The 25,010-nt window shown below is 42.7% G+C and overlaps 3 protein-coding genes across 3 annotated transcripts; 2 read left to right on the plus strand and 1 right to left on the minus strand.

The window, feature by feature from the left end:
• Window positions 1–3,292: 3,292 nt before the first annotated feature.
• crygmxl2 (crystallin, gamma MX, like 2) lies at window positions 3,293–4,952 on the plus strand. Its single transcript, XM_071914766.2, has 3 exons — window positions 3,293–3,328; window positions 3,983–4,225; window positions 4,680–4,952. The coding sequence occupies exons 1-3, from the start codon at window positions 3,320–3,322 to the stop codon at window positions 4,950–4,952; spliced, it is 525 nt and encodes a 174-aa protein (XP_071770867.1). The 5' UTR covers window positions 3,293–3,319.
• Window positions 4,953–6,180: 1,228 nt separating this feature from the next.
• crygmx (crystallin, gamma MX) lies at window positions 6,181–7,454 on the plus strand. The gene is made up of 3 exons (XM_071914822.1): window positions 6,181–6,192; window positions 6,507–6,749; window positions 7,179–7,454. The coding sequence occupies exons 1-3, from the start codon at window positions 6,181–6,183 to the stop codon at window positions 7,452–7,454; spliced, it is 531 nt and encodes a 176-aa protein (XP_071770923.1).
• Window positions 7,455–11,464: 4,010 nt separating this feature from the next.
• Window positions 11,465–24,785, minus strand: aldh18a1 (aldehyde dehydrogenase 18 family, member A1). Its single transcript, XM_071914811.2, has 18 exons — window positions 24,679–24,785; window positions 24,311–24,398; window positions 22,821–22,972; window positions 21,935–22,084; window positions 21,604–21,708; window positions 21,316–21,468; window positions 20,192–20,282; window positions 19,605–19,729; window positions 18,514–18,658; window positions 18,300–18,373; window positions 17,720–17,819; window positions 16,760–16,980; window positions 16,102–16,239; window positions 15,550–15,745; window positions 15,138–15,259; window positions 14,393–14,579; window positions 12,242–12,337; window positions 11,465–11,979 (listed from the first exon to the last, which is right to left on the minus strand). The coding sequence occupies exons 2-18, from the start codon at window positions 24,363–24,365 to the stop codon at window positions 11,783–11,785; spliced, it is 2,307 nt and encodes a 768-aa protein (XP_071770912.2). The 5' UTR covers window positions 24,366–24,398; window positions 24,679–24,785; the 3' UTR covers window positions 11,465–11,782.
• Between the last annotated feature and the right edge of the window lie 225 nt (window positions 24,786–25,010).

Genomic DNA, 25,010 nt, shown 5'->3' on the forward strand with positions numbered 1-25,010 from the left:
GAATTTTTAGGGATATGGACATGCTTTCTGTTGCAGAACTGTACATTATGAAATAAAAGCTTATTGGAGTGTAAAAACCCATTCACTGTCAATGGAGCAGCTCTATAAATCACCTCTTGAAAACATCACAGATTAAAATCTTAGTTGTTTTCTAGTTTTGGAAGATAGGTTCATATCCTTCATATCCACTATAGCTTCCACTGAATTATACTTTGGGGTGGATTTTTCCTTCATGGCTGCACGTTAATGATCATCTCCAGTTCATCAGAATCTAAATATTCAAAAGAGCAAACCTTCATAACATGTGTTTCCAATGCTGAAAGTAGTTCTTAATTAGCCTAAATGTTTTTTAATTACATGTAGGGGAGTCGAGATTTAGCACAAACTTTTAAACTAAATCCTGGTGGAGAATAGTTCAGCGCAAAATCTCAGCAAGGGGAAACAAACAACATATCAACAACTCAACATAATTGACAGCTGCATCCATTTGCTCAGTCCAGGCCCCCTCCTCCTCCTCTCCCACTCTGTTCTTCCAACACCATTTCCTCTTTTAATTATCCCCCAGCAAAAAGATGGAGCACATCAGACGCATCGCGGTAAATCCTGGCCCTGGCACAAGCTCATAGTGGCTCCTGCGTCTGGCAATCCCGATAGAGCCGGAGCGCTGGCAGTGACAAGAGAGGGAGGATGCCTGGAGATTTTCTGACAGAAAGAATGGAGAGGATGATCTCTCAGCAAAAGAGAGGTCCTCGCTCTACTCCCGGCGTGGGAGGCTTTTGGCGACTGCTGTCCGATCATACCACATTTTCAACACCAGATTAGCCGGTTCTCAGGAGCAGAACTCACATAGACCCCTTGTTTACACCTCAGTACCATAGTGTTTTTGTAATGATTGTTCAGGAAAGGACCACATTGGAGGCACTGCAAGCAGGGCTGCTCTCCTATCTCTCCCTGCAATATTTTCGGGGTGAGACTTATTGTATATAACAGGGTTGAAGAGACCATGGTTTGGAGTAAGGGGACATGAAGCCTGATTTGTTTTGAATTGGAAGATGTCTCTTCTGACCTGAAATTTGTTTTACTGGGTGAACTGCACATTCGCATTCTAATTAGGTATCAACTACACGAATGGCTTTTTCTTTTGGAAGCCTGGTAGATGAAAAAGGTTGCGAGTTAACTAGTGCTGGGTTGCTGTCTGTCAAAGTTTCTCCTCTCTCTGTGGGGTGTACATCAATCGCAGAGGTCCCTAACTGACTGTCATTCTGCAGGCTAATAGTGTCGTCATCTCCCAAGCGATTACACAGATTGCACAATGAGATCCTCGGACACAATGGAGCCGCAAATGCAGCCCCCCACTCTGTTCCCTTCTCCTTTCCTTTTCTTCCATCATTCTGAGATGAAGAGTGGAATGCTCCGCAGCGGGTAGCTTTCTTCTCCTCCGGGGGGAACCGAGAAAGCAGGCAAGGGCCTCTGTGATGTTGCTTTCCCTTCAGGGTGGGGAGGAGATGTCTTGTAGCACTGCTAAAGATGATCATTTGAGAGCCTGTGAAACAAGGTTCCCCTCTGGAAACCACAGAGACACGGAGAGAGTCGAGGTCTTGACTAATGAGTTAAGGTTAGAGAATGTTCCTCAGTGATGAAAATGGGAACAATGACAATGATGGTAGTGGCAATCTTTTTTTTAAATTTATATATATTTTAGATATTGTATTGGACCACAGAGAGGTCAGAGGTCAGGGTCAGTGACAGAACAGTAACCCTGGAGCTGGTACAGTCTCTCTCTCACGATGCCACCCTGCTGCTCTTCTTACATCAAGAATGAGCAAATAAATCATATATTTAGCAATCATGATGGAAGAAATAATGAATCTATGAATGAGTATATGAAGAAAATCTAAATATTTGTTTCTTATACTGTATGCTCTGATAAAACCTTTCCTTTTGGAAAAAATATTTGCTCCAGAAAAAACAAAACTACGTCCCATCTGATAATCTGCCACAATTACACTGCACAGTGTGATGAAAGGATATCAATGATCTACTTATGTCATAGAAAAAGAGTGCAGCTTCAAACATGAAACCTATTGAAGCCTATGAGAGTTTCAAGGCGATGAGTGATCAAAGAAGCAAAAGCTTATCAACGCGGTTCCTTAACACTGGAACAGAGTCACATATGGCTCTGGATATACTACCACGGTAGCAGCTTTTTTGCCCGGGAACATAATGGCTATTGTGTTTGCTGAAAACATTTGCCTTTTCACAGAGTTGAAGCTGCAAAAAACACACACACAAAGTGGAGAGCGGGGGCACGAGCTCTTTATCCTGATGAAAGGCTAAAGGATGAGACTGACCTTTCTGGCATCAGCTGGGCTTTGGGAACACAACACATGGGGGCAACTCTTTCTGGCCTTTTCCCCTTCAGCTCTGGGCTATGCTTACCAGCCAAAGACTCAAGTCCAAACAACTATCACTTCATACACAGACTCAAGCACACATATGCCCCCAACCCCCCTTTCATATAAAGTACACACACATGCACACACACACACATACACGCACACCTACACACACACACACACACACACACACACACACACACACACACACACACACAAACGCTGAGCAGTGCCGTCTGTACATCTGCACACAGAACAGTCCCGTCTGGCATCATAGTACAACTGCAGGCTATGGAAGCAAAAAGAGACAACAGATCACTGTAGATTACATCAACACAAGAGGTTCATTCAATCTATGGTATCAGCATCACTTACCCCAACAGCACTTCATACAATAATGATATTGTGACCTGTATCAATCAGGCAATGCACCAATCCAAACTCAATTAAACTGCGAATGAATGAAACTATATTACAACTGTGAAACCAACCAAGACATACCTAAATGAAAATCATGACGTAGTTAAGTACTACTTTGCAGAGAGTGCCCCCCAAAAAAATGACCTAACCCACTGTGAACATGAAAAGCTTTGTTGTTGGGGGCCACATACCTAAAGGGCCTTTGTCTGATATTTCAAAAGGCTGCATCAACAGGTCATGGCTGAACAAGGGTCTGTGGCGTCCATAGAATAGAATGGCCACTTGTATGGGGTTGATTGTGGGGGCGGGGGGGCAATTCTATAGGTAAACTCTAGCAATTCGGAAATAAGTTGCCCATGACAAAGGGAACTGCGTTGACGTCTGAAAAGGTAAAGAGTAGTAGTCCCTGACGTGTCAGAGGCCTCGTTGTCAGTGACACAGTATAAAAGCCCCTGTAAGTGCATCTAGAGCTACGGTGCGCAAACATCCCCAGTCCTCCAACCATGGGAAAGGTATGAGCTCACACGCATTACAGCTACAGCTTTGACGATGGGGTTAGGAGCAAAACTGTACGATTTGGGAATATGGGTTGAATATTGCAACAGGCAAAGTAAATGCAGCGGAGGGGAAAAGAGCTTGCAGAACTACTCAGTGTAGTTACATTTTTAGTTTTAGAGAAAATAGATTGGATTGGCAGCTGTTGAGCAGGTCTTATGTTTGAGGCGAAAACATCCACACCTATAGGCACTCATGGGGAAAATTTGTCTCTGGGGTTCAACGATGAAATTGTATCCAAATATGATACAGATTCATTGTATTTGTATGACCGCAACAATTACCTGGCTCCTTCCATTTGAGAAATTGTCATCCTGCCAGATTGTTCAGATTGGCCAAACATACAGTGTGTTCTGCTTCAAATAAAAGTCAGCTGAAACACAACAAATACTCCTGCAATTGCCTTTATTTTCATCTGTCAAACACAGAAGATTGTATACGAGTGTAGAGCAGACCAGATAGACTTGCACACATGAAGGACTCATGAAAAAGGATTTCAGCTTGTTCAAGGGAGAGCAGTGTCCCCTACAGCCCATTCATGAGTATCGCAACCAGTCAATCTACTAAAACTAACCTGAGTGACGCATGCCTCTCTCTCCTCTCCATTCAAGATTATCTTCTACGAAGGCCGCAACTTCCAGGGCCGCCACTGGGAGTGCAACAGTGACTGCATGGACACCTTCAGGCACTTCAACTGCTGCAACTCCATCCGTGTCAGCGGCGGTCACTGGGTGGCCTACGAGAAGCCTTACTACATGGGATACCAGTACATCCTGGGTCAGGGCGAGTACCCCGACTACAACTGCTGGATGGGCTACAACAACTGCGTCCGCTCCTGCCAGATGTACCCCCCTGTAAGTCAATCAAACAGACAGATAGGACTGGTAATCCCCCACCCCCCACCCCTCGCCTTGTACATCAAATGCTGCTTTAGAAATGGATGTCAATCACCGGCCTTTTGATGTCATTTATAGATACCCAGGCAGGTCAAAGCATAAAAGTCTCTGCTGCAAGGTCCACAAGGAGACCCAGTCATCCTTTAAAAGGAATATGATACACTCCCCATAAGACTTGGTGTCTTCATTCTCATTCTGTTAGTCACATTGAGTGTTTCTGGCAGTTACGAAGAAAAAAAATCGAATTATGTCATGATCCAAAAGAGCTGTTACTCTGTAGTAACTACTGTGTAGCTACTTACTTAAAGCAACCAAACTGCTTATTTAAATTACTACTACAGTGACTCTCTGGGGTTCAAACACCAACCAAAATAGCATAATAATCATGTTCCAATCTCTCTCGCACACACAGTACAGAGGATCCTACAAGATGAGGATCTTCAACAGGCCTGACATGATGGGAAACATGATGGAGTTCATGGATGACTGCCCCAACGTGTACGAGCGCTTCCATTACCGTGACATTTTCTCCTGCAACATCATGGAGGGTTACTGGATCTTCTATGAGCACCCCAACTACAGAGGACGCCAGTACTTCCTGCGCCCTGGAGAGTACAGGGCCTGTGGCGACTGGGGCTGCCACAACCCCATGGTGGGCTCCTTCAGGAGGATGAGGATGATGTAAATTTCACCCCTTTGCTGCTCAAATTAAGATTAAACACTTGTTTTTCCAATAACTATGTTCTTTGTGGTCTTATTCAAGCTCTAATTTTTTGAATCAACGCAACATGGAAACATTCAAAGTTGGGAGTACAATAATACTCTGGTGGCTGCAGTTGGTCATCTGCTGCCTGCACAGTTCATAGCATCAACCCATAAAAAGCCTATTGTTGCTATGTGAGTGATCTTTGTCTACAGAATAACTGTCATTTACCTATCAAAATGAGCCCAACCTATTTTCTTTGCTCCCCTGCCTAACCTCACAGAGTCTGCATATATGTTTCTGGCATTCATGCCAATAAAGGCAGATGTTGCAACTCTTATTGTAGCCCTTTGAGAAAGTGCAGTTGTACAGTATTTTCCATAGACAGAGAGCTTTGACAGAGACAAAGCAGCTGCTGCTGCTCACCAGCCCTATAGTGTTATGCAGTCTATAGAGCGTATTGTGCTGACACGACAAAGCTTTGTCACGTTTGCAAAGCCCTGATCCCTGCAGGGTCTATAAAGGGGTCTGGTACAGCCCAGTGTCTGGTCCGGTCTGAACCTAACACAGTCACAATGGTCAAGGTAAGCATACAATTTAAAAAATATGGTAACAGTTGGTAACCATAGGGTCTGCATCTGTAAATGCTCTATAAAGTCTCAAATAATTAAAAAACATTACAATTTCTTTTAGCAAGACTGATGTTACTCTTATTCTCTATACACTTGGTAACCAAATGTAATCCAACTAATTAATTTAGTAGTGATCTTCTCAGATACTTCATGTGAAGAACAGTGAAGTTAATGTGTGGACCTGAGGGGGAAATAAGTTTTTAAACTGGTGGTGAATTGAGAAATACTGCAGACAGACTCAAATAGAATTCCTATTTGTAATATAAAATGCCAAAGACCTTCATTGAGAATGAAATGCTAGACATTGCAATGAATCTGGTAAAAACTTAAATTTAATACATTTAATACATTTTAATTTCATAAAATTAAACAATATGTCAAATAAAGGACACAAAATAAGAAATAAGTTAGAGTAAAAGTATGCCTACCTCTTCTTTTGAGGACAGTGAAACTTGCAGTCATTCAGTTGAGCTTGGAGTCTTTAGTCCTGTGAAAATAGGCCAACAAATTTTGGGCATGGCTACTGTTTCCTCTCCATTTAAATATACTACACGTTAAATTTCATGGCATTATGCTTCATGGCAATAAAAGTGTATATAACATGAAAAATGTCACACAATTCATCTGTTACAGTTATCCTATACAAGAACTATGTTAGCTAATGTTAACATGCAAACGTGGCTGGGACTATGAAAACATATGGCTGTTATACAGATTTAAGTCATACAAATTTAACAAAGGATTGAAATTCATTCAATAGGCTAAGATATTGCAGTTCAACTTATTCTCTTCTAGAAATGAATTGTGATTGCAGTGTGTGAACAGCAGTTAACTAATCCCACAGTTAGTCTGTCTTTTGTGTGGCTGTGTGGTAATAACATGTCTGCACATCTCTCATCTGTAGATTATCTTCTACGAAGACAAGAACTTCCAGGGCCGCCACTATGAGTGCAGCAGCGACTGTGCTGAGATGCAAAGCCACTTCAGCCGCTGTAACTCCATAAGGGTGGAGAGTGGCTGTTGGGTGGCCTACGAGAAGCCCAATTATGGCGGCTACCAGTACATGCTGCTCAAGGGCGACTACCCCGACTACCAGCGCTGGGCTGGCTTCAATGACTGTATCCGCTCCTGCCGTATGGTGCCTCCTGTGAGTGTTAACATGACCTACCATGTTTGCAGTACTGCTCCCCCTAGAGATTATTTTGTAGCAGTGGCAGTTTAGGATAATTTTAGTTCTCAGGCCTAGTCCTACTGCTCTCACCAGTCTGTGCCATTTAAAATGTCTCTCTTTGGTGTTTTTTCCACTTTTTTACCCATAAAAAAGTTCACATTTTCCCCTTTTTACCCATAACAGCAGTACAAAAAAACATACATATCACAAAAAATAAAATCCTAGACTGGAGCATTAAATCCAGACAGATTCAGTAAAGGAGCGAAAAACAAGCAGGTTCTCCACCTCCTTATGCCATATTGCCATTATTCTACTTGTATATTATTATACTTGAATGTGGTGCTACAAAGTTTAACAAATGTTTACTTCATCTCACATTCTCAACCTTCATCCTTTCTTCCACAGTACCATGGAAACTACAGGATGAAGATCTTTGAGCGTTCCGACTTTGGGGGCCAGAACATGGAGCTAATGGAGGACTGCCCAGACCTGAATGAGCGTTTCCACACCCGTGACATCTCCTCTCTCAACGTCATGGAGGGCTACTGGATCCTCCATGAACACCCCCACTACAGGGGACGCCAGTACTTCCTGCGTCCCGGCGAGTACAGGAGGCACAGCGAGTGGGGAAGCACCAGCCCCACCTTCGGCTCCCTGAGGCGTGTCACTGAGGTCAACTGATGCCCCCTCTGTTTTTTTTACCCTCATAGACCCCCACTGTGAAGCTTTCTACCCTTTAGCTCCCGTAAACGCCAGTGCTGTTTCAGTGTGGTCTCAACACTGTGGTGTCCAAACCTGAAATCACACATTCTAATGATGGGGGTTTTGGGGCGTCTGATGTTGGGTTTTGATTTTGTTGGGTTGCTTTGCATTGTTGGGTAAAGTTCTTCCCCGACTCAGTGCTTAAGCGATGCTCACAGTAAATAGTGATCTCTTTTGGTCGTCTCACAGCAGAATGGTGTGCTTCGCCGGTCCCCAACCTCCTGTCCTATTGGAATCACAATAAACGAAAACTCCATGAAAGTCAACTAAAAGGAGCCTTTGTTATTTTTCTATTGACTACTAAAGCTGTCACTATCAAAAGGTCAGGGGGATATGGCTTGTCAAATCTGAAGGATTTTTGCTCTTTAGTATGGTGATTGAACTTTAGTTACATCAGGCCACAGAGTCAGATGTAGAAGCGAAACCACTAAGGTCCTAGTAAGACCAAGAGTTTCTACAGTCTGCCGTGACATCGTCATCCCCCATACACAGAGCAAAATTATCAAGGAAACAGAAGCTTATTCTTTGAAGTTAGTTATTAAAGAACAAAAAAAGGGTATCTGAGGATGAGCATGTAGGAGTCTTTATGAGATCACATGGTACAGAGTAAGCGCTTTGGGTCCATGAAAGACGCCCATATTAGATCCACATCACAGGGCCAGTGCCAACTCAAAGAGTCAAAGTGGCCTGGTACTAGCCCCGAGCATCAAGCTCTCTCAGAACAAAAAACAAAACCCAGTCCACATCCCTGCTCATGCATTTTTCATCAGCCCAAGATACTGAACCCTTTCAGAAATAAATATCAATTATTGAAATTGTTAATTAGACGCTGCGTAATTGGCGAAGATACACATGAATAAATAACTTTGACCATTAATTATTGATTCAAAAAAATTTGAAGCCCAGCGGGGAGTACGTTTGAGAGTCTCTTAAGATCAAGCACAACAAGAAATATGAGTTTTGGCCTTGAGTAATGTCCAATTAAAGGACTGTCGGCTTTGCTGTACAAGTCCAGTGATTTGCCCTCAGTCCTCTTATATCCGTGGACAACAATACCCAGCAGACGGCAGAGCATCAACAGGGTGCAACATGGGATCTGATCTGCTGGGGGCAACGCCAGATAAGAGATGAGAGAAAATTCACAGGCTGCCTGGCCTCAGTCATAAGTGGAAGTTAATCTAGGGTTATGAAGGGCCAGCGATTTCAAATACCAGCCAAACACAGCAAGTATGCATTTCAGAGGTGCACAGGAGTACAGAAAACAGCATTTAAGGTCCACGGCCATACTGTGTGTTAAATGGTTATGGTTATGACCTTGCAAACTGTGTTTACATAAAAAAAACAGCAAAGGCAATCTAGACCTGAAAGCTATGCAAACAACTTTGCTTGAACATACAGTATATCCTTGCTGCAAACTCTACTGAGCTCTGCTGAATTCTCTACTTATATTACAAAACGATTATCATTGAAATCTGCCCATGGTTCAGTTAGTTTTTGCCCCTTATAGGAGGCATGAAATTGGGATAGAAGACAAGGACAGAACTGAGGTGCTCAAAGACAAAATGGCAACATGTTCCCCACTGGTATGGGCCAGGAGTCTAAGACATATTCAGTTGTTCATATTCAATTGTTTCAAAAGACAAATTTACTAACCTGTGTTTTTCAACTGGTAAATCGGGATAAAAAAGTGGAACATGAAACACTCTAAAAAGGTTGTGAACAAAGGAGAATTTAGCTGGGGAAATTTGTATTATTTTATATATTGGGTCACAACTGATGGCTAAGGAACAGTCTGTCCTAATGCAAAACCAGTTAAGAGTCACTGGACACTAAAGTAAAACAGATGAAATGAAGACTGGATCAAACAACAAAACACTCCTCAGTGTCCTGCTACTTCTCAAGTAGAAGATAGGTGTTACTGCAACTTTTGGGCATACGTAATTACACCTGAATAACAGAAGCGTAACTGTAGCAAGGTCTCTAAGACCATGTGATATTGTATTATATCAGAAAACCGTTCTATAGTTCGAATTATAAGTACACCAAGCATCAAACAGGCAAACACTCAATGTCCCTGGATCGCTCCTTCTCTACCTCAAGTCATTTAGATGATATTTTCAATCGCTTCACACATAAAAAGGACAAAAGAGTGAGATCCGAGTTTTGTCTCCCTCTTCATCTCTGAACCCTTTGGACTTGGTGATGGGAAGCTGACTGAAGGGTAAGTAGTGCGTTTTGGAGAATGAATTCTTTAGATGATAGAAGAGAGAAAGAAAAGAAAGAGAGAGAGAAAGAGAGAAACCCAGAACATAAGCCTGTGATTCCATTATTAGTCTCAGTTCTCCTTCTCCCTCTTTTCATTTCTGATGGCTGGATAATTAAACCTCTATAGTATTGTCTTCCATCTTCCTTGCCCCACTTCCAGCAATGCGAATTCCCCTATGGGCAACTTTAAAAAGGCCCTTTTTTAGACATCTGTTTTTCAGATCAGTACGACTTCTTTTCCCATTAATTTGTGTTCTTTGTGGAAGTAGAAAGACTAGTGCCAGGACAGAAACGAACATACGTGTAAAAATCCTCAGCATTTCAAATGCAAAAATCAAAGGAAGTAAGAAAAATATCCAAATATTCTTTTTCAACAATCTTTTTTTATTCTACAATACAGCTATTAAATAACCCGAACCAATGCTTAAGTGTGCATTGCAAGACATCAGATAGAGGCTCACAGGCTGGAATGTTACAGCGCTTAATTTAAAGGCAGTCGTGTTCTCCCCTCAAGCTTGAAGGAGGCAGCTTGTCAATTACTGTTCCTGCTCTGACAGAAGCTTTGGGCACCAGCAAGAACAAGCAGGAAAGAAGCAAAGCATGGAAAAATGAGCACAACTTGTAAAAAAAAAAAAAAAATTGTAAATAAAATGGATGCAACTTAAGTTGGAGTGGATTTTAACTGTTATATTACTATATAACACATCTGGTACATTTATGATACTTCTGTATCATATGGCTGTCTGATATCAGACACTGTAATCCAGCTATTAGATGTTCATACAGTAAACCTTTCAAAACAAAATCAGTCACACACATGGATTGGGTTAAGCTAAAACAATTCAATTCAGAAAATTTGCCAAAGTAGGCCAAGGTCTGAAATTATCTAGACCAGCGTCTCATCTGATCACCATGCCTGTTCATTCAGAAATGCACAACAGACCACTCAAATGCACTTGAATGCACTTATGCACTTACAAACAATATGAAGTAGAACTTTGTGTGTGATGAACCAATGTCATCAACTAAAAATCAGAATGGGCCTTCAATTATATAACACACAAGATGATAACATGAACTTGATTGCTTCTTATGGGGAAATTGGGTCATCGCAGTGGCAAAAGAATAGGATATAGATCGCAATACAATTAATAGAAAATACTGAAGATTAAAAGATACAACATCCTCATTGTGAAGAATTGTTACGTTGTTATGTTGACCATCGCCACCAGATACATAAAGGTATCTGCTATTGTATTTCATGGATTTGGTTTATCAAGTGGAGTCTTATATAATATAACAAGGCCAAAGTAACTAGCTTTTGGTATTGGTGAAAAAGGACATTTCTGATACCCTTCTTTGTTAGGCACATTTCATTATGGAGCACCATAAATTAATTTCTGATAATGTCATGTGCCTTTTATACATAAAATCATATGCTCAGACAATTTTCTCCACAGGAAAATATGAGATTGCATAAAAATCCAGCATTTCAGTTTTGTTTGATACATTTTGATAGCTTAAATAGATACAAAAAAATCTGTATAATACTAACAATTGTGGGGTTTCTCAGTCATAAAAGTAACTAATCATGAGTTATCTCTCTGTTTGCTCACAGTCACCTCAACCAATCTGATCTAGATAATGTGACTGGCTTTAGTGGGATAACCAGACTCTTAACCAATGGCGAGATCACCACATAGTACCTCATGAATATAGCCTTGGGTTTATAAAAGCAGTGACTTGTCATTTACAATATCATAAGCTGAGGTAGAATTTAAAACATTGTAAACTTCCAGGCCCTGAAGAACAGAATACTTTAAAAAGGAGTGACTGGTTGGTTGTGCAGAGGGAGAGGATCTTCGGTGTGCTGAGCGTTTCTGTTCACTGTGTGCTTCAGAGGTTTTAAACAGTGACATCTCTCTTTTCATCAGCAATCTTGAGTGTGTATGTGTGTGTGTGTGTGTGTGTGTGTGTGTGGCCTAGTTGCTGTCCCTCTGCCCAGCTAGGGGCTGTGTGACAGGCAGGTTTTCATGGAGGTACTTCATGGTACCGTGCTCAGAGAAGTCGGCTGCCGTGTGCCCGTCGCCTCTCAGCACCCACTTGGTGGTGAGCAGCCCCTCCAGGCCCACGGGACCCCGGGCGTGGATACGGGCCGTACTGATGCCCACCTCCGCTCCTGGATAGAGAGACAGAGACACAGAAAGAAAGACAAAACAGAGAGAGAGCCAGAGAGAGAGGATGACCAAAAAAAAACAACAACATTATTTCAGATGTGTGGAATGTTGACAGAGGTTAAGTGCGCAATTGTCAGAGAGAGAAAAACAAAGTGTGCGGGTAAGAATATACAGGCTGCTGAGGAAAAAGAGAGGTATACCACAGGGATAGAGGCAACAAATAAGGGGAAAACATGGCGATAAGGCCAAAGCATGTGCACTTACCGAGTCCAAAGCGGTAGCCATCAGCGAAACGTGAGCTGGCGTTCCAGAAAACACAGGCGCTGTCCAGCTGCTGCAGGAACTGCTCCGCTGTGTCCTCTGACAGAGAAAAACAGATTATTGTTGCTGTTAGCCCAACCCCCCAAAACCTTTCAGGAATTAAGATGAACAATTTTACTTTCTAGAGTGGCAACCATGCATTCTAGTTAAGCCATATCTATTGGATCAAAGCATAAAAATCACTAAACTCGGAATTTGAGGTTTTTGTGCCATAGCATCATTATTTGCTTTGCATTACTGCCACCACAATTATCTCTGCCGACTCCACCGTAGTACTGATCCAATACTGCACTCTCTTAAATCATCATAAATGGGAAAATCCGCCCAGAAACACAATTTGCATGTGTCATTTCTATGATCTCAGACAGGTTGGTTTTGATTTGTGAATACGAACAAGCCTCTCCCGGAGCCAAGTCCGTAAGTCCATGATGTCATCCAGAGAAATCCTGGAGCTGCTCCATTAACAGTGAATGGGACACAGAGACAGTATCCAGGGAGATGTTATGGGTATATGAGCACATTTCTGGTTTATAACTATTGGCAATTTGGCACTACAATCAAATACAGCTCATTTGGATTTAAAAGCTCAAACAAATACTGCATGAGGGAATAAATTCAGTCTCCAACTCGCTGTCCGTGGAACAATGGCAGGTTGTTTTCTGTTGATGACATCACAGATTGATTACAGATTACAGCCTTCTATAGTTATAAGAAATCAGTTATTTTTCATTCTTTTGTTAAATAATCATAGCTCTCACTAATCAACTTTGAGATTGTCTGACACCAAACAACACAGACAGCATATTTTTATTCCAATCTATACCTTCTGTGGTCACTAGATGGCAGCAATACACCCTCCACAACAGAATAATCCTCAAACACCTGAGTTTTCCTGCTCATTTCACTCTTAGCTGCTCAACAGTGTTTGTTTTTCTGACCACCTAAAAGAAAAATGTGAAATATTATTCTGCATATTTGTATCTTCTAACATAAGGCATTTGTACCTTACTATTTTCTTGTATTACTGCTTATGTATGGGATTTGCTCCCAACAGGGCTCCCATGGGCCTAAAATAAAATTACATGACTTTTCCACTACTTTCCATGACTGTGGAGGAACATTTCCATAACCTAAATTTTAGATACTTAATGGCATGTCTGTGCCATTTTTAGCTCAGAGAATTTCACTCCAGGGCCAAGCAAGGCTAAAATAAACAGGTTTACAATTCTGTGTTTTACAAATTGTAATACCCTTATTGCATTCTACCCATGCTGTGGAAAGGAGGCCATTGAATATAAAAAATTCCCTTTGTTCATCTAAAATGTACCTCAAAATTTCATGATATTCCAGAAATTCCAAAACAGGAACCCTGTCCTAATGATCTGTGTGCAAGTCCCACCACAAGGCATCAGCAGCAGCATCACCTAAGCCTGTCAGTGAGGGAACACCCTGGACACTGTCCAAAATGGTTTCTGTCAACATGAGTTAGAAAGTTGCAGAGTGTTGGCTCACTTGAAAGTTAGAAATGATGCGTTTGAAGATGACCCAAACTAATGACAGGGACTAGTCTTTTAGACTGTTTTAGCATCTGCTCTACATTTTAAATGGGTTCTGTCCCCTTTGCTGGAGTCACACTGGGAGGTTGTGCACTCATCCTGACAGCGTTGTGTCACAACTCATTACTCGCTGTGGCAGAAAGCAGGAGGGAGGAGGAGGGAAAGAGAGAGAGAGAGAGAGAGAGAGAGAGAGAGAGAGAGAGAGAGGAGAGAGAAGTGAGGAGAGAGAGAGGGATAGAGAGAGAGAGAGAGATAAACTTGATGAAGTTGAAGAAGACGAAAAAAAAAAATATATATATATAATCTCTTGTTGTTGACACGTTTCATTTGACTCGCACCTCATGACCATCATCACATCAGCATCTTGCAGAAACACTGCATCTCTCCACCCATGGATTTTTGATACTTTAAAACCATAATCATGGGGTTTTATACAAGTTTTAGAATGCATCAGTTAGAGGGGGAAAAAATGAAAAATGAATACAAGTGTCTGCAGGACAACAACAATAAACTAGTCAGTACCGACACATTGACCTACCGCTTTCTGTGACGATAACGTCGGTGTGGGAGCTGCCGTACTTATGGATATGGTCCACAGCCTCCTGCATGCTGTCCACCACCTCCATGCAGCACTCCAGGTCGCCGTACTCCGTCCGCAGGGACTTGGCCTCTGATGGGCTAAATGTCAGGTAGGAGGCGAACCGAGGGCCTGCATGGATCTTCACCTGGTGACACCACACAGGAAACTGATAAATAAGATGTCTTCCTGTACCAAAAAAACAATTCTACCAGCGTTTGTTGGACGACTACTAAAGTATCTCAATTTTTTTTATCGTGGAGATTACGTGGCACGGGTTTCTAAGATACAGTGAGTTATTGGAATAATAAAAATTAGCATGTTATGTAATATGTCATCATGAACAGTTGTGCTGGAGTGAAATGAATGAGTTCATAAAAAACTGACATGTTTTTCCCTACAGCAGCGGGCACTGTGTGTGTGTGTAACAGACAATGAAGGAGAAAATAACATAATATCATTTATATTATTACATTTAACTGGTTTACAAACTGGACAAACCATAGATTGATACGTAGTTCATGCCCTGAAATACGCTGGCTAATTCTTTCTTAGGAGTCCGTATTTGGAATATTAGAAGAAAAGAGGCAGTAATTTTAAATGTGTAATGCCATTTCATGCAATATGTAAAATGGAATAGTTCAGTACATTGTTTGTGTGAGGGAGTGTGTGTGTGTGTGTGTGTGTGTGTGTTGCGGTGCCTTACCCGTTCAGTGCGCAGCATGTCAATGATCTGGTCAAACAGCGGGGTCCTGAGGATGTCCCGGTGAATCAGCAGTGTTTCCATGGCGTTACAGGCAGCTGGGTAATCACACTTGGAGTCTCTGACTGGAGGGAGAAAGTGTCAATCAATCACTGTCTTGCTTACCATTGGTGGCAATGCACCACCTGTGTTGAAAATATACAAAAACAGTATGGAAGACATTTGGCAAAACCTGCCAAAGTGAAGTTAGGTGAGCTATCAAAGCACCACAGCCACTGTTTACTAGCATTGGGCTGATGGATGGTGTTAATTGACTACCTCGGTTGAATTGCACACATAGATGAGGAACTTTCATCACTAAATCAATAAGAGGATTTGCATTTGTTGATGTAAGCATGCCCGCTGTCTCGCTGACCGATCTTGATGACTTTGTCAACGCTGGCCTCCGCATCGATGTAGACGTGGCAGATTCCCTCGCTGTGACCCAGCACCGGGATGCCCTTGGCAGCCCGCTGGATGTCCCGCACCAGCTGAGACGAGCCCCGCGGGATAATCAGGTCGATCAGCTTGTCCAGTCGGCACAGGTCCTCCACCTCCTCGCGAGTGCTCACCTAGCGACACACACACACATGCTTGTCAATCACAGCCTGGAGCCTATCCCAGCATGCATTAGGTGAAAGCAAGCATACATAGTCAAATAGCACTGTGTTTAACAAATTGTGCATGACATAGCTGGCATATCCATGTGTAAATAAATCATAGGTTTTATCCAAATAAAGATTATGATTGGTGCACCCCTAATTAAGACATTATAATCTGATTCTGTAGGTAACAGCTGGATTTTGGATTTGCAATACAATGGAGAGGATGGTGCAATGGTTGTGGTGAATTTCCAGATATCTGAAAGTTTCCAAAATCATTACCCCTACTTCATCCTATTCAGGTTTGTGCAGGAACCCGGTCTTACCAGCTGCACAGCCTCCCTGACCCCGTGCATGGAAAGGGCTTCCTGGGTGAGCTGGTGCAGGATGCGGTTGGTGTTGGCTGCCTCCTTGCCTCCCTTCAGCAGGAGGGCGTTGCCACTGGCTATGGCCAGCGCTGACACCTGGGGGAAGAATATAGCGTTTAGAGTACTTAGAGCAGGTATTTCAAGCAAGACTTTTATGAGAGCAAGCAGTACACACTTCTTGCTCTTCCCTTTTATACTTAAAAGTATAAAAGTTTTGTGATTGAGAATTTGTGCACAGACACAACTCTGTCCTATGACACACAGACAGCTTGATCCCACACCCCATCCTCCTGCAGTCCCACTTTATTTTTTATTTTTTTCGGAAATCAGTTTTCTGGCCATTCTCAGTGCATTCTTCATCAATTTGTGCAAGGACATACTTGATCTGAAACGTTTCTTGTACAGTAGCATCAATTTGGAGAAAAACATACGAGGTGTGGTTGTGTATGATAGTTATGATACTTATGCTTATGATGCTATGATTTTCCTGGACTTACATCCCAAGTTTGCCATGACATTTTAATAATTTACTCATATTGTGTGCATTTGCCATGACTGGAAATCCAATCCTTAAATTCCCAGGTTTACCAAGATGTATGAGAACTCTTCCTGGTACCTGTGGCAGGCAGTCAGGTCGGGCCTCGAAGATGACGAGCAGAACCCCGATGGGCACGGTGATCTGTTCCAGCTCCAGGTTGTGAGCCACCCTGGTCCTGCGCAGCACCCGACCCACGCTGTCCTGGGCGGCCACCGCTATCTGACGTAGGCCTATAGCCAAGCTGTTGAGTTTGGCTGGTGACAAGCTCAGACGCTTCAGCATGGCCGGTGGCAGCTGGCCTGGGGACAGAGGGAGAGTGAGGTTACATAACGCTGTCGGCTGATATGGCAATCAACTCTCATTAACTGGGGCAGTCTATTGAGACCCTTTAATTCAGCCATGATGACCTGACATACTGTTGTCTGTTTGTCACAAAGGTGGAGCTTAAGTAAGTCTTAGTGTGTGTGTGTGTAACATTAAAGAAGAGATATATTTCCACTCAAAAATGCAAGCTGGTGCTGCTAATTCTACTAGAAAAAATACAATTATAATTTTCAATTTCTTTGATCAAACAAGTACAAGTGCATAGGACCGATTCTTAATTATTTAGAATTAATTGAATTCTAACTTAGAATTAGCACTTTTATCATAATTATTATCCAAATGAAAACTGCTGTAATGTTGCATCCTGCATTACAACAGAAACTGGGACCAAAACAGTGACAAACATGAAGCCAAAACCAAAAGTACCCCCAATTATGGAAACTAAAGGGAGAAATCCAGTTCTACATGATATTATCATTAGTCTGCTCAGTTTACTGGTATTCTTACAACTATCCAACACAGGTTGTGCTTGGTTCAACTGTCAAGTCAGTCCAATATGAATCAGAGGAATGGGGAAATGCATCAATATTTATGAGTTTACATATCATGGACTTGCATCGACAGGCACGCACTTCAAAACCTTCAAACTGAGCTACAAACTTCGCCTAAGGGCCAGGGCCTAAGCCGCTACACCGCCCATGTGGATCTCTGCACCTGTGCTGACAGCCAGGTCCATGTCCATCTTGTTGGCAGCCAGGATCTCCTCCTTCTTTTCAGTCAGCAGCTCTGCTAGGTGGCAGATGATCTCACTCCTCTGCAACACACACAACCACACAGCCAGCCTGAGCACACACCATGTCCAACCACCAGAGCGCAGTGTTTCTCTACATTTGATGAAAGTAAACGTTGGACTATGAAGTTATCTCTACGTATTACTTTTTTAATGATGACTGTTTCCAACCTACAGTATATATGTATTTTTTATAAATAAAAATAAACAGAGAAATAGACTGCTTCATCTTTTGCTGCTGGCAAAAGATGTAAGAATGAAATACAAAGGAAAACTTTGTGATTCATTCAGGGAGATCATCAGTAACATAAAAAGCAGGAAAAAGCCAAGAATATAATCATTGCCCGTTAGAAATGAATGAGAATGATATGTCCAAAGAAACTGAAATCCTTAAAAATACTGATGATGTTAACTCATCATTCCCAGTCCCAGTCAGTTAACTCTACACACACCGTTTCAGAGTGGATTTTTGTTCTCATATAGTATAATGTTGTGATGTTCCACCTGGTCTGGGTGCAGCGATGCCAGAGTTCTTCCGGAGTGACGCGCCATTTCTGTCTGCTGCTCCACAGTGGGGCCTGGTGGAGGGACAGGGACAGACCGGACCGCAGTCAACACACAGAGCAACGGACACCACAAGGTTCGAATGATTGCATACTGATGTGAGAAAAGAGAGAGAAAGAGAAAGAGAGAGAGAATTCAACCCAGGTGAACTCACCCGCAGGTTTGACCTCGGAGAAGAAGGTGCCCACCTTCTTGCCCTCCACGATGTCAGTGATGACGTGGCCTGTCACCTTGGGGTGGGTGCCGTTGGCGATGACGACTGAGGTGCCGCCCTGCAGCGCCCAGAGGGCAGCCTTTACCTGCATACACACACACACAAAACATTGAAATTATAATGTGTCAGTATTCATAACTTTTGAGTTAACTGCTGAGAGTTCAATTTCATTCCAGTATCAAGATCTCTTCAGTCTCTACTTGACCTGGAGTTGCGATATGGATAAATTACTCAGATTCAACATAAATGTCAAAACGTGACGATACATAAAAGGACACTGTGACATTTTATACGCTGGTTTGTTCTCCCACTTCACTAAGCGCTTGTCACATAGTGGCCATGAAGTGCCCATACTGATGAGCAGCAGCTGACAGCTAACTTCAACTATTTGTTTTCCATGGTTACCTGAAGTGCCAATAACGTTTTTCCTTGCTGTGTAACAAATGCCACATGATGCGAAATAAACTGTCCACAATTCTACCGTCAACATCCACCAACTGCCTCATTCCTGGAACATACTGACAGTTTGATCAAAGGCACAGCATGTTTGCAGTTTCTAACAGCTTGATAACAAATACATCCTCTCTCTAGTCACTCTTATTTGTGAGCCAAACAAACAAATAAATCCCTTCTATCTCTCTCTCAGCACTTATTCTATTCCTTTTCATAGCCATTTGCTCTCAATTGATCATGGTCATGGGAATATTGTAGGACACTAAGGCCCTGACATTTACAGTTCTCATGTTTGGTTGCTTGTAATTTTGGTGATATAAGGATTGAAGCCTACTCTACTCTTGCACTCAATATAAGTCACTCTGGAAAATATTTCATCATCCACAGTCTCATGTAAAGGTCGAGCTACAACAATAAAAGTTCAACAATCCATGGTATAAGAGAGGCACTACACTTCCTCCAATAAAAACATGACCTCTGTCCATGGAGACTAAGTCTGATGAAAGTCTTCAAAGATGAGGCTTTTAATCTAAAAGTAAGTAAACACTGTTTTGCAATGTAATGGAGTGAGCGCGTACCTTGGCCTCCATGCCTCCGAGCCCGACTCTGGACTTTGTACCGTAGGTGATGGATTGCTGGTCTCCGGGGTAGAAGATGTCAATGAGCTTAGCGTCATCTGTTCCAGGGGGGCTGTTGTACAGTCCTAAGAGACGGATGATTCTTACATAACTTATATGTTCAATAGCAGAGGACATAAAGTATATACCTTCCAACATACACACATGTACACCAGCGTCTGGGTCATTTCTCTTTCAATTCAAAATATAAATAAAAAAGCAACTTATTAGCTAAAGACAAAACATTTAGTCTCAACGTTCTCATGCCAAAAGTACTCCAATATTTGACCACCAGCCCTGATGTACACACACACACACACACACACACACACACACACACACACACACACACACACACACACACACATGCAGCTCTTGTCAACCCCATCAGCATCAGTGTCAAACAAGAAGGCAGCAGGTCTATATTTGTCTGTCTCATATGACTCTCAGTTGACCCTTGGTGTTGTTTTTTTCCGGTGCAGAGTGCAGGCAGATGGTGTTGTTACCTAACAGTTTGACCCAGACTGTTGTTGTGGTAACGCACATACCTTCCACGTCAGACAGAGCGATCAGCAGGTCGGCCTTCATCTCCACAGCTAGCCGCGCCGCCAGGCTGTCGTTGTCCTTAATGCTGATCACCTACAGCGACAGAGGAAAATCGCTGATGTGAGCCTCTCAGACAGAGCAGTAGTAGCAGAAAATCAGCTGTGCACTCAGTCGTTCCACTGAGGCTTTTCTAAAGCGCTGGAGGTAAGCTGATAGAAAGAAACACCTATACTCTTATTGTAGATGTGTACAGCTTTCACTTTTATTACTGAGCTTTCACTCTGCCGGATCTTCATCGTGGCAAACTTGTGATACTCTCAGCGAAAAAAGCAAAAGCTGCTTAGATCTGACTGTCCAGAAGTCCAGGTTAGCATTTCCGACTGAATGAGACACTTAAATGGAAAAAAATTGCATTACACAATCCTGACTATCACGCTAGTGCAAACATTTTTTTGATTTTAAACTGAATCCTATAGACAAAGAACCGTAATAAGTTGGTCGTTTTCAGATGAATGATGCCTCACACTACCACAAGAATAGAGTTGGCCCAAACTCCATTCTTACTTCTTATTCTCTATTCTTCTTATTCTTATACCTTATGTTTTTTTAAACATTTCACTAGGTTGTTATTTTGGAGCCATTTCCCAAACAGACAATGTGGTATCATATGGTATTTTACTTGTATTTTGTATTGAAACTGTGTAATGGGGATGCTTGAATAGAAAAGCTAGTGGTAACACTTAGTAGCAATGATGCATCTAAATTGTAAGCACTGAGTGAGGTAGGAATAGCATCTACAAGACCGGATATTTGTTAGTTCATTTTGCAGAAGAACGGACGAAGGAGGCGTCTACCTCCGTAGGTTAGTCCCGCTCCCTGCATGCACTGTCCTCTATCCCCTCCCTGCATGCACATGCCTTAAGGATTCGGGGCGGAGCTGACGAGGCGTGCCAGGGTGTCAGAGGTGTATCTGTGAGGATGTTGCAGGTAACGGCTAGCTAACACCGCATCTCTTCACCCTATACACACTCTTTCTGCCATCCCCGTCAGCACCTCTGCCGCCGCTGCATGCATCACCACCAGCGGTAGCGACCGTCGCCCCCATGGTGTCTGTACCCACATTTACCCCCTGCAGGTCGCTGTTGGGCTCGGGCGGGGGCACCACCGCGTCGTTGGTGTTGATGATGGGCACGATGTTCATGCGCAGCAGCTCCTGCAGCGTGCTGTTCAGGTTCCGCCTCTTTTGGTCGTCGTGGAAATCCAGGTTTGTCACCAGGACCTGAGAGGGACAGGAGGGAGGGGAGCAGAGGTTTTAGGAGAGAAGAGCACAGAGGCGTTTCCCTCAAGGATAATTAAAGCCAATTATAGACATTGTTATTCAAAGTGATTACTTTGTGTGTGAGTGTATATGTACCTGTGCAGTGCAAGTGCTATATTGGGTGAACATGGCCTCATACAGGGCCATCAGGCCACTCTGTCCAGCCGCAGCACAGGCCCGAGCCTCCAGGACTGGCAGAGACTGCAACACACACACACACACACACACACACACAGATCAACTGCTAAAACCAAAGAACCTGGATTTCCTGGCAAAACAGTTATATAGGTATTGCTTTGCATTCTCTCATTGCAATAACTTCTAGTGGACGAAATTGCTGTGAAATCAAAGTGTTCCACATTTTGCTCGATCCGTCCTTGTAAGACTAAACACATTCATCCATGTAGATCCACTCATCCATACATACCATGTCTTTGAGCTGATTATGTCCGGTGTGCAGGGCCTGCCGGACACTCTGGGACAGCAGGATCTCGTGTCTCAGTCTTTGCTTGCCAAAGGCCACTGCTCCACTGGTGACAATCATCATCTCCCTGCCCTGGTTCTGCAGCATGGCCACCTGGACAACACCACAACCAGTTAGGAGCTCACCTGGCCACATTAAGGGTATTTATTTTCTCTGTCCAGGGTGAGAAAGTTTTCTGCTTTTAGAACTTTCCCGTTTGTTACATGTGAGACGGCAAGCAGCAAGACTTGCGAATAGAAGATGCGGGATACTGGAGCTAAGTCTGCTATGCGTGCATGTTATGAGTCTCCTTGGTCTACTAGTATTCTTATAAATATTCACGATTATGAGCTGGCCCACAGATCAACATGAACTGCGGTTCTTCTGTCAAGTCAGTCATCACGCCAAAGAATGATAAATATGCAGCAAGTGGATGAGGAAAATCATGTAATATTCAGTTATGAGTTTGCATATCATGAAGTCTGAAACAAATGGTCTCAAGACTTTAAATTCCTGTTGACTCTCTTCCTTATCCAGACATTTTGTTTACTTTATATCAGGTAAGATCAAAGGACGAATGTGGAAACTTTTTTCCCCATTGTGTGAAAAAAAATTGTATAACTAAAATTTAAAATGTCCAGGTATCCCTTTAATGTTTTCACTTACTATTTGTCTAATTTCATTGTTAATATCCAGCCTTAACAGTACAAACTTGTGGGATAATTGCATGGAAGCATTATGCCTACAGGTTTATGACTGCTTTTTTATGACAGGACCTAGAGATTCGTTGATTTTAGATTTTTGCAATATACTGTATGAGCAGAGTTCCTGTTGGTAATTCACTCCTCACCTGCTCCACGATGGAGGCCAGCCTCCCCAGCGCCAGGCCGCATTCGTCGCCGCGGGTGACCACCGCACTGCCCAGCTTCACCACGATCCTCTTAGCCTGACGCAGCTCACCACGGTGGGCAAAGGAGCTGCCATGGGCCCTTCCCAGGGGAGCTGTGTAGGGGGAGAAGTTACCCTCTGATGTCACCCCACTGCTTAATGAGGGCAACTCACTTTCTCACCCATTTCAATGTTATTCAATGTCAGGATGTATGGAAAAGAAAATTTGTGCAACAATGGAACTGTGGCCTAAAAGATGCAAATGCTTGATAGGAAATCTTTCATTGAAAAGAAAGTCAAAGCAGACTCAATTTTGTTGTTGTGGGTCATTATTTTACTCAGACCAAAGAAAATGCTCTATACTGTAAAACCCAACTGGATTTTTTTGAGCACAGGTTTCTACTTATGGTTTCTACTTATTATACTGTACGCATAATCTTAGTTACCATGACTCAAAGTTCATGTTAGCTTTCTCCAATGTTTACAAACAATACTAAGCATATGTTCACATTTACATGAGGCCAAGAAGATCAATTTACAACCACGAAAGACACTGTAAACACACTGTCACCGACTGTTGGTCCATGAAATACTAAGTGAGTCAATTTGAGAGTGAAAAACTACCAATCCAACAAAATAAACAAAGCCAAATCATATTGGGTGACACCATACACTGATTCCAAATTGTGCTTTAAAAACCAAACTAGGATTAGGCTACCACCAGTGGCACACACACACACACACACACAATCACATGCATATAATGTATATGCAACGCACACTATTCTATGGATCTTGTGCCCAAACAAGACACAAGACATAACAAACAGACAATTGTGCAAACACGCATGTTTTGCTGGGCTTCTGTTTCATTGATTACATGATTGAGCCCTCCCCTAAATCCCTGTGTAACCTGGGAAACAGAAAATCACAGCCTGCAAACTGCCACATCAGCACGGCGAGCAGAAAAGCCAGTGCTGACAACACACATCCCTCTGGAGCAATGAAGCGCATGAGAGAGAGACAGAGGGAGAGGGAGAGGGAGAGAGAGAGAGAGAGAGAGAGAGTCGGAGAGAGAGAAGCAGATGTCATCCTGTTGTACATAATGGGTCAGAAAACTCCCTACAGGCATGGAATTCACCACCTCCAGCCTGACCAGACTGTATTGACTATGTCAACGTGTTAAAGAGATTGCAGCTTAGCTCTAGGTCAGGAACTTTTTATCTATTTCCATGAGAAAACAAACAAACACCAAGTTAACTAACTAATTCACAGTCAGAGCCTTAATATTACAAGCAGATCCTCTCACAAGTTTTATTGTTTCCACACTTCAGGCTGCAGGATGACTCATTTATCCAGTGCTTACTACATGTAAATATAGCACCTCTGGCTGTGTGTTACGCATGACAACCAGGTTATACATGTGATACATGACAATCTAGCATGGCTTGCCTTGCGTCAGTGATCTGGTGAGCCTGGAGCACAGGGACAGCCTCCGCAACAGCATGGTCAGCTTAATTAGTCCCACTTCTAACAACTACTGGATGAGAGAGAGACACAGAGACAGAGAGAGAGAGTAAGAAACACAAAGGCAGAGAGAGAGATGACTGTCAAACCATCAGTATCATAGACATGGAACTGTGAAATCTGCCTTTCCTTTTGCACTGACCAATCAGAGAAAAGTATTATGGGCAAAAGGCAACATCAAATGTGATCCCTTTTATCCATTACATGCACAGCTAAAAGTATTGGCTAACTATCCAAGTGGTTCACTGGTAAAAGAACGTTTATTATTCTTACTTAAACACAAATATTCTTACTTAAAGTCCTCAGGTTTCAGTGTGTCTTGTATTTTTCCCTGTGCAATGTCTTCTATTGAGTCTTCTTGTCCATCTTCTTTGGCAAGCTCCTCTCACAGCAGTTTATTCCACCAAGTTTGAGCCGGTGGGCTCGGCCTTGGCACGACTCCTCCCCTAAATGAATGGAGTTGCTGATGAAACTGTCAGCGCAGCTTGCAGCACGTGTAAATGTCCGTTTTGCTCAAAGGTAATTTCACGACTCGTAAATGGAAGTTGCGGTACAGGGTCAGCTGTTAATTACCCAGTAGCCTACCGGTCGACATTAAATTACAAATTTCCTTTCCGCAGGGAAT

This window comes from Centroberyx gerrardi, chromosome 20 (genome assembly GCF_048128805.1).
Source record: "Centroberyx gerrardi isolate f3 chromosome 20, fCenGer3.hap1.cur.20231027, whole genome shotgun sequence".
Classification (NCBI taxonomy): domain Eukaryota; kingdom Metazoa; phylum Chordata; class Actinopteri; order Beryciformes; family Berycidae; genus Centroberyx; species Centroberyx gerrardi.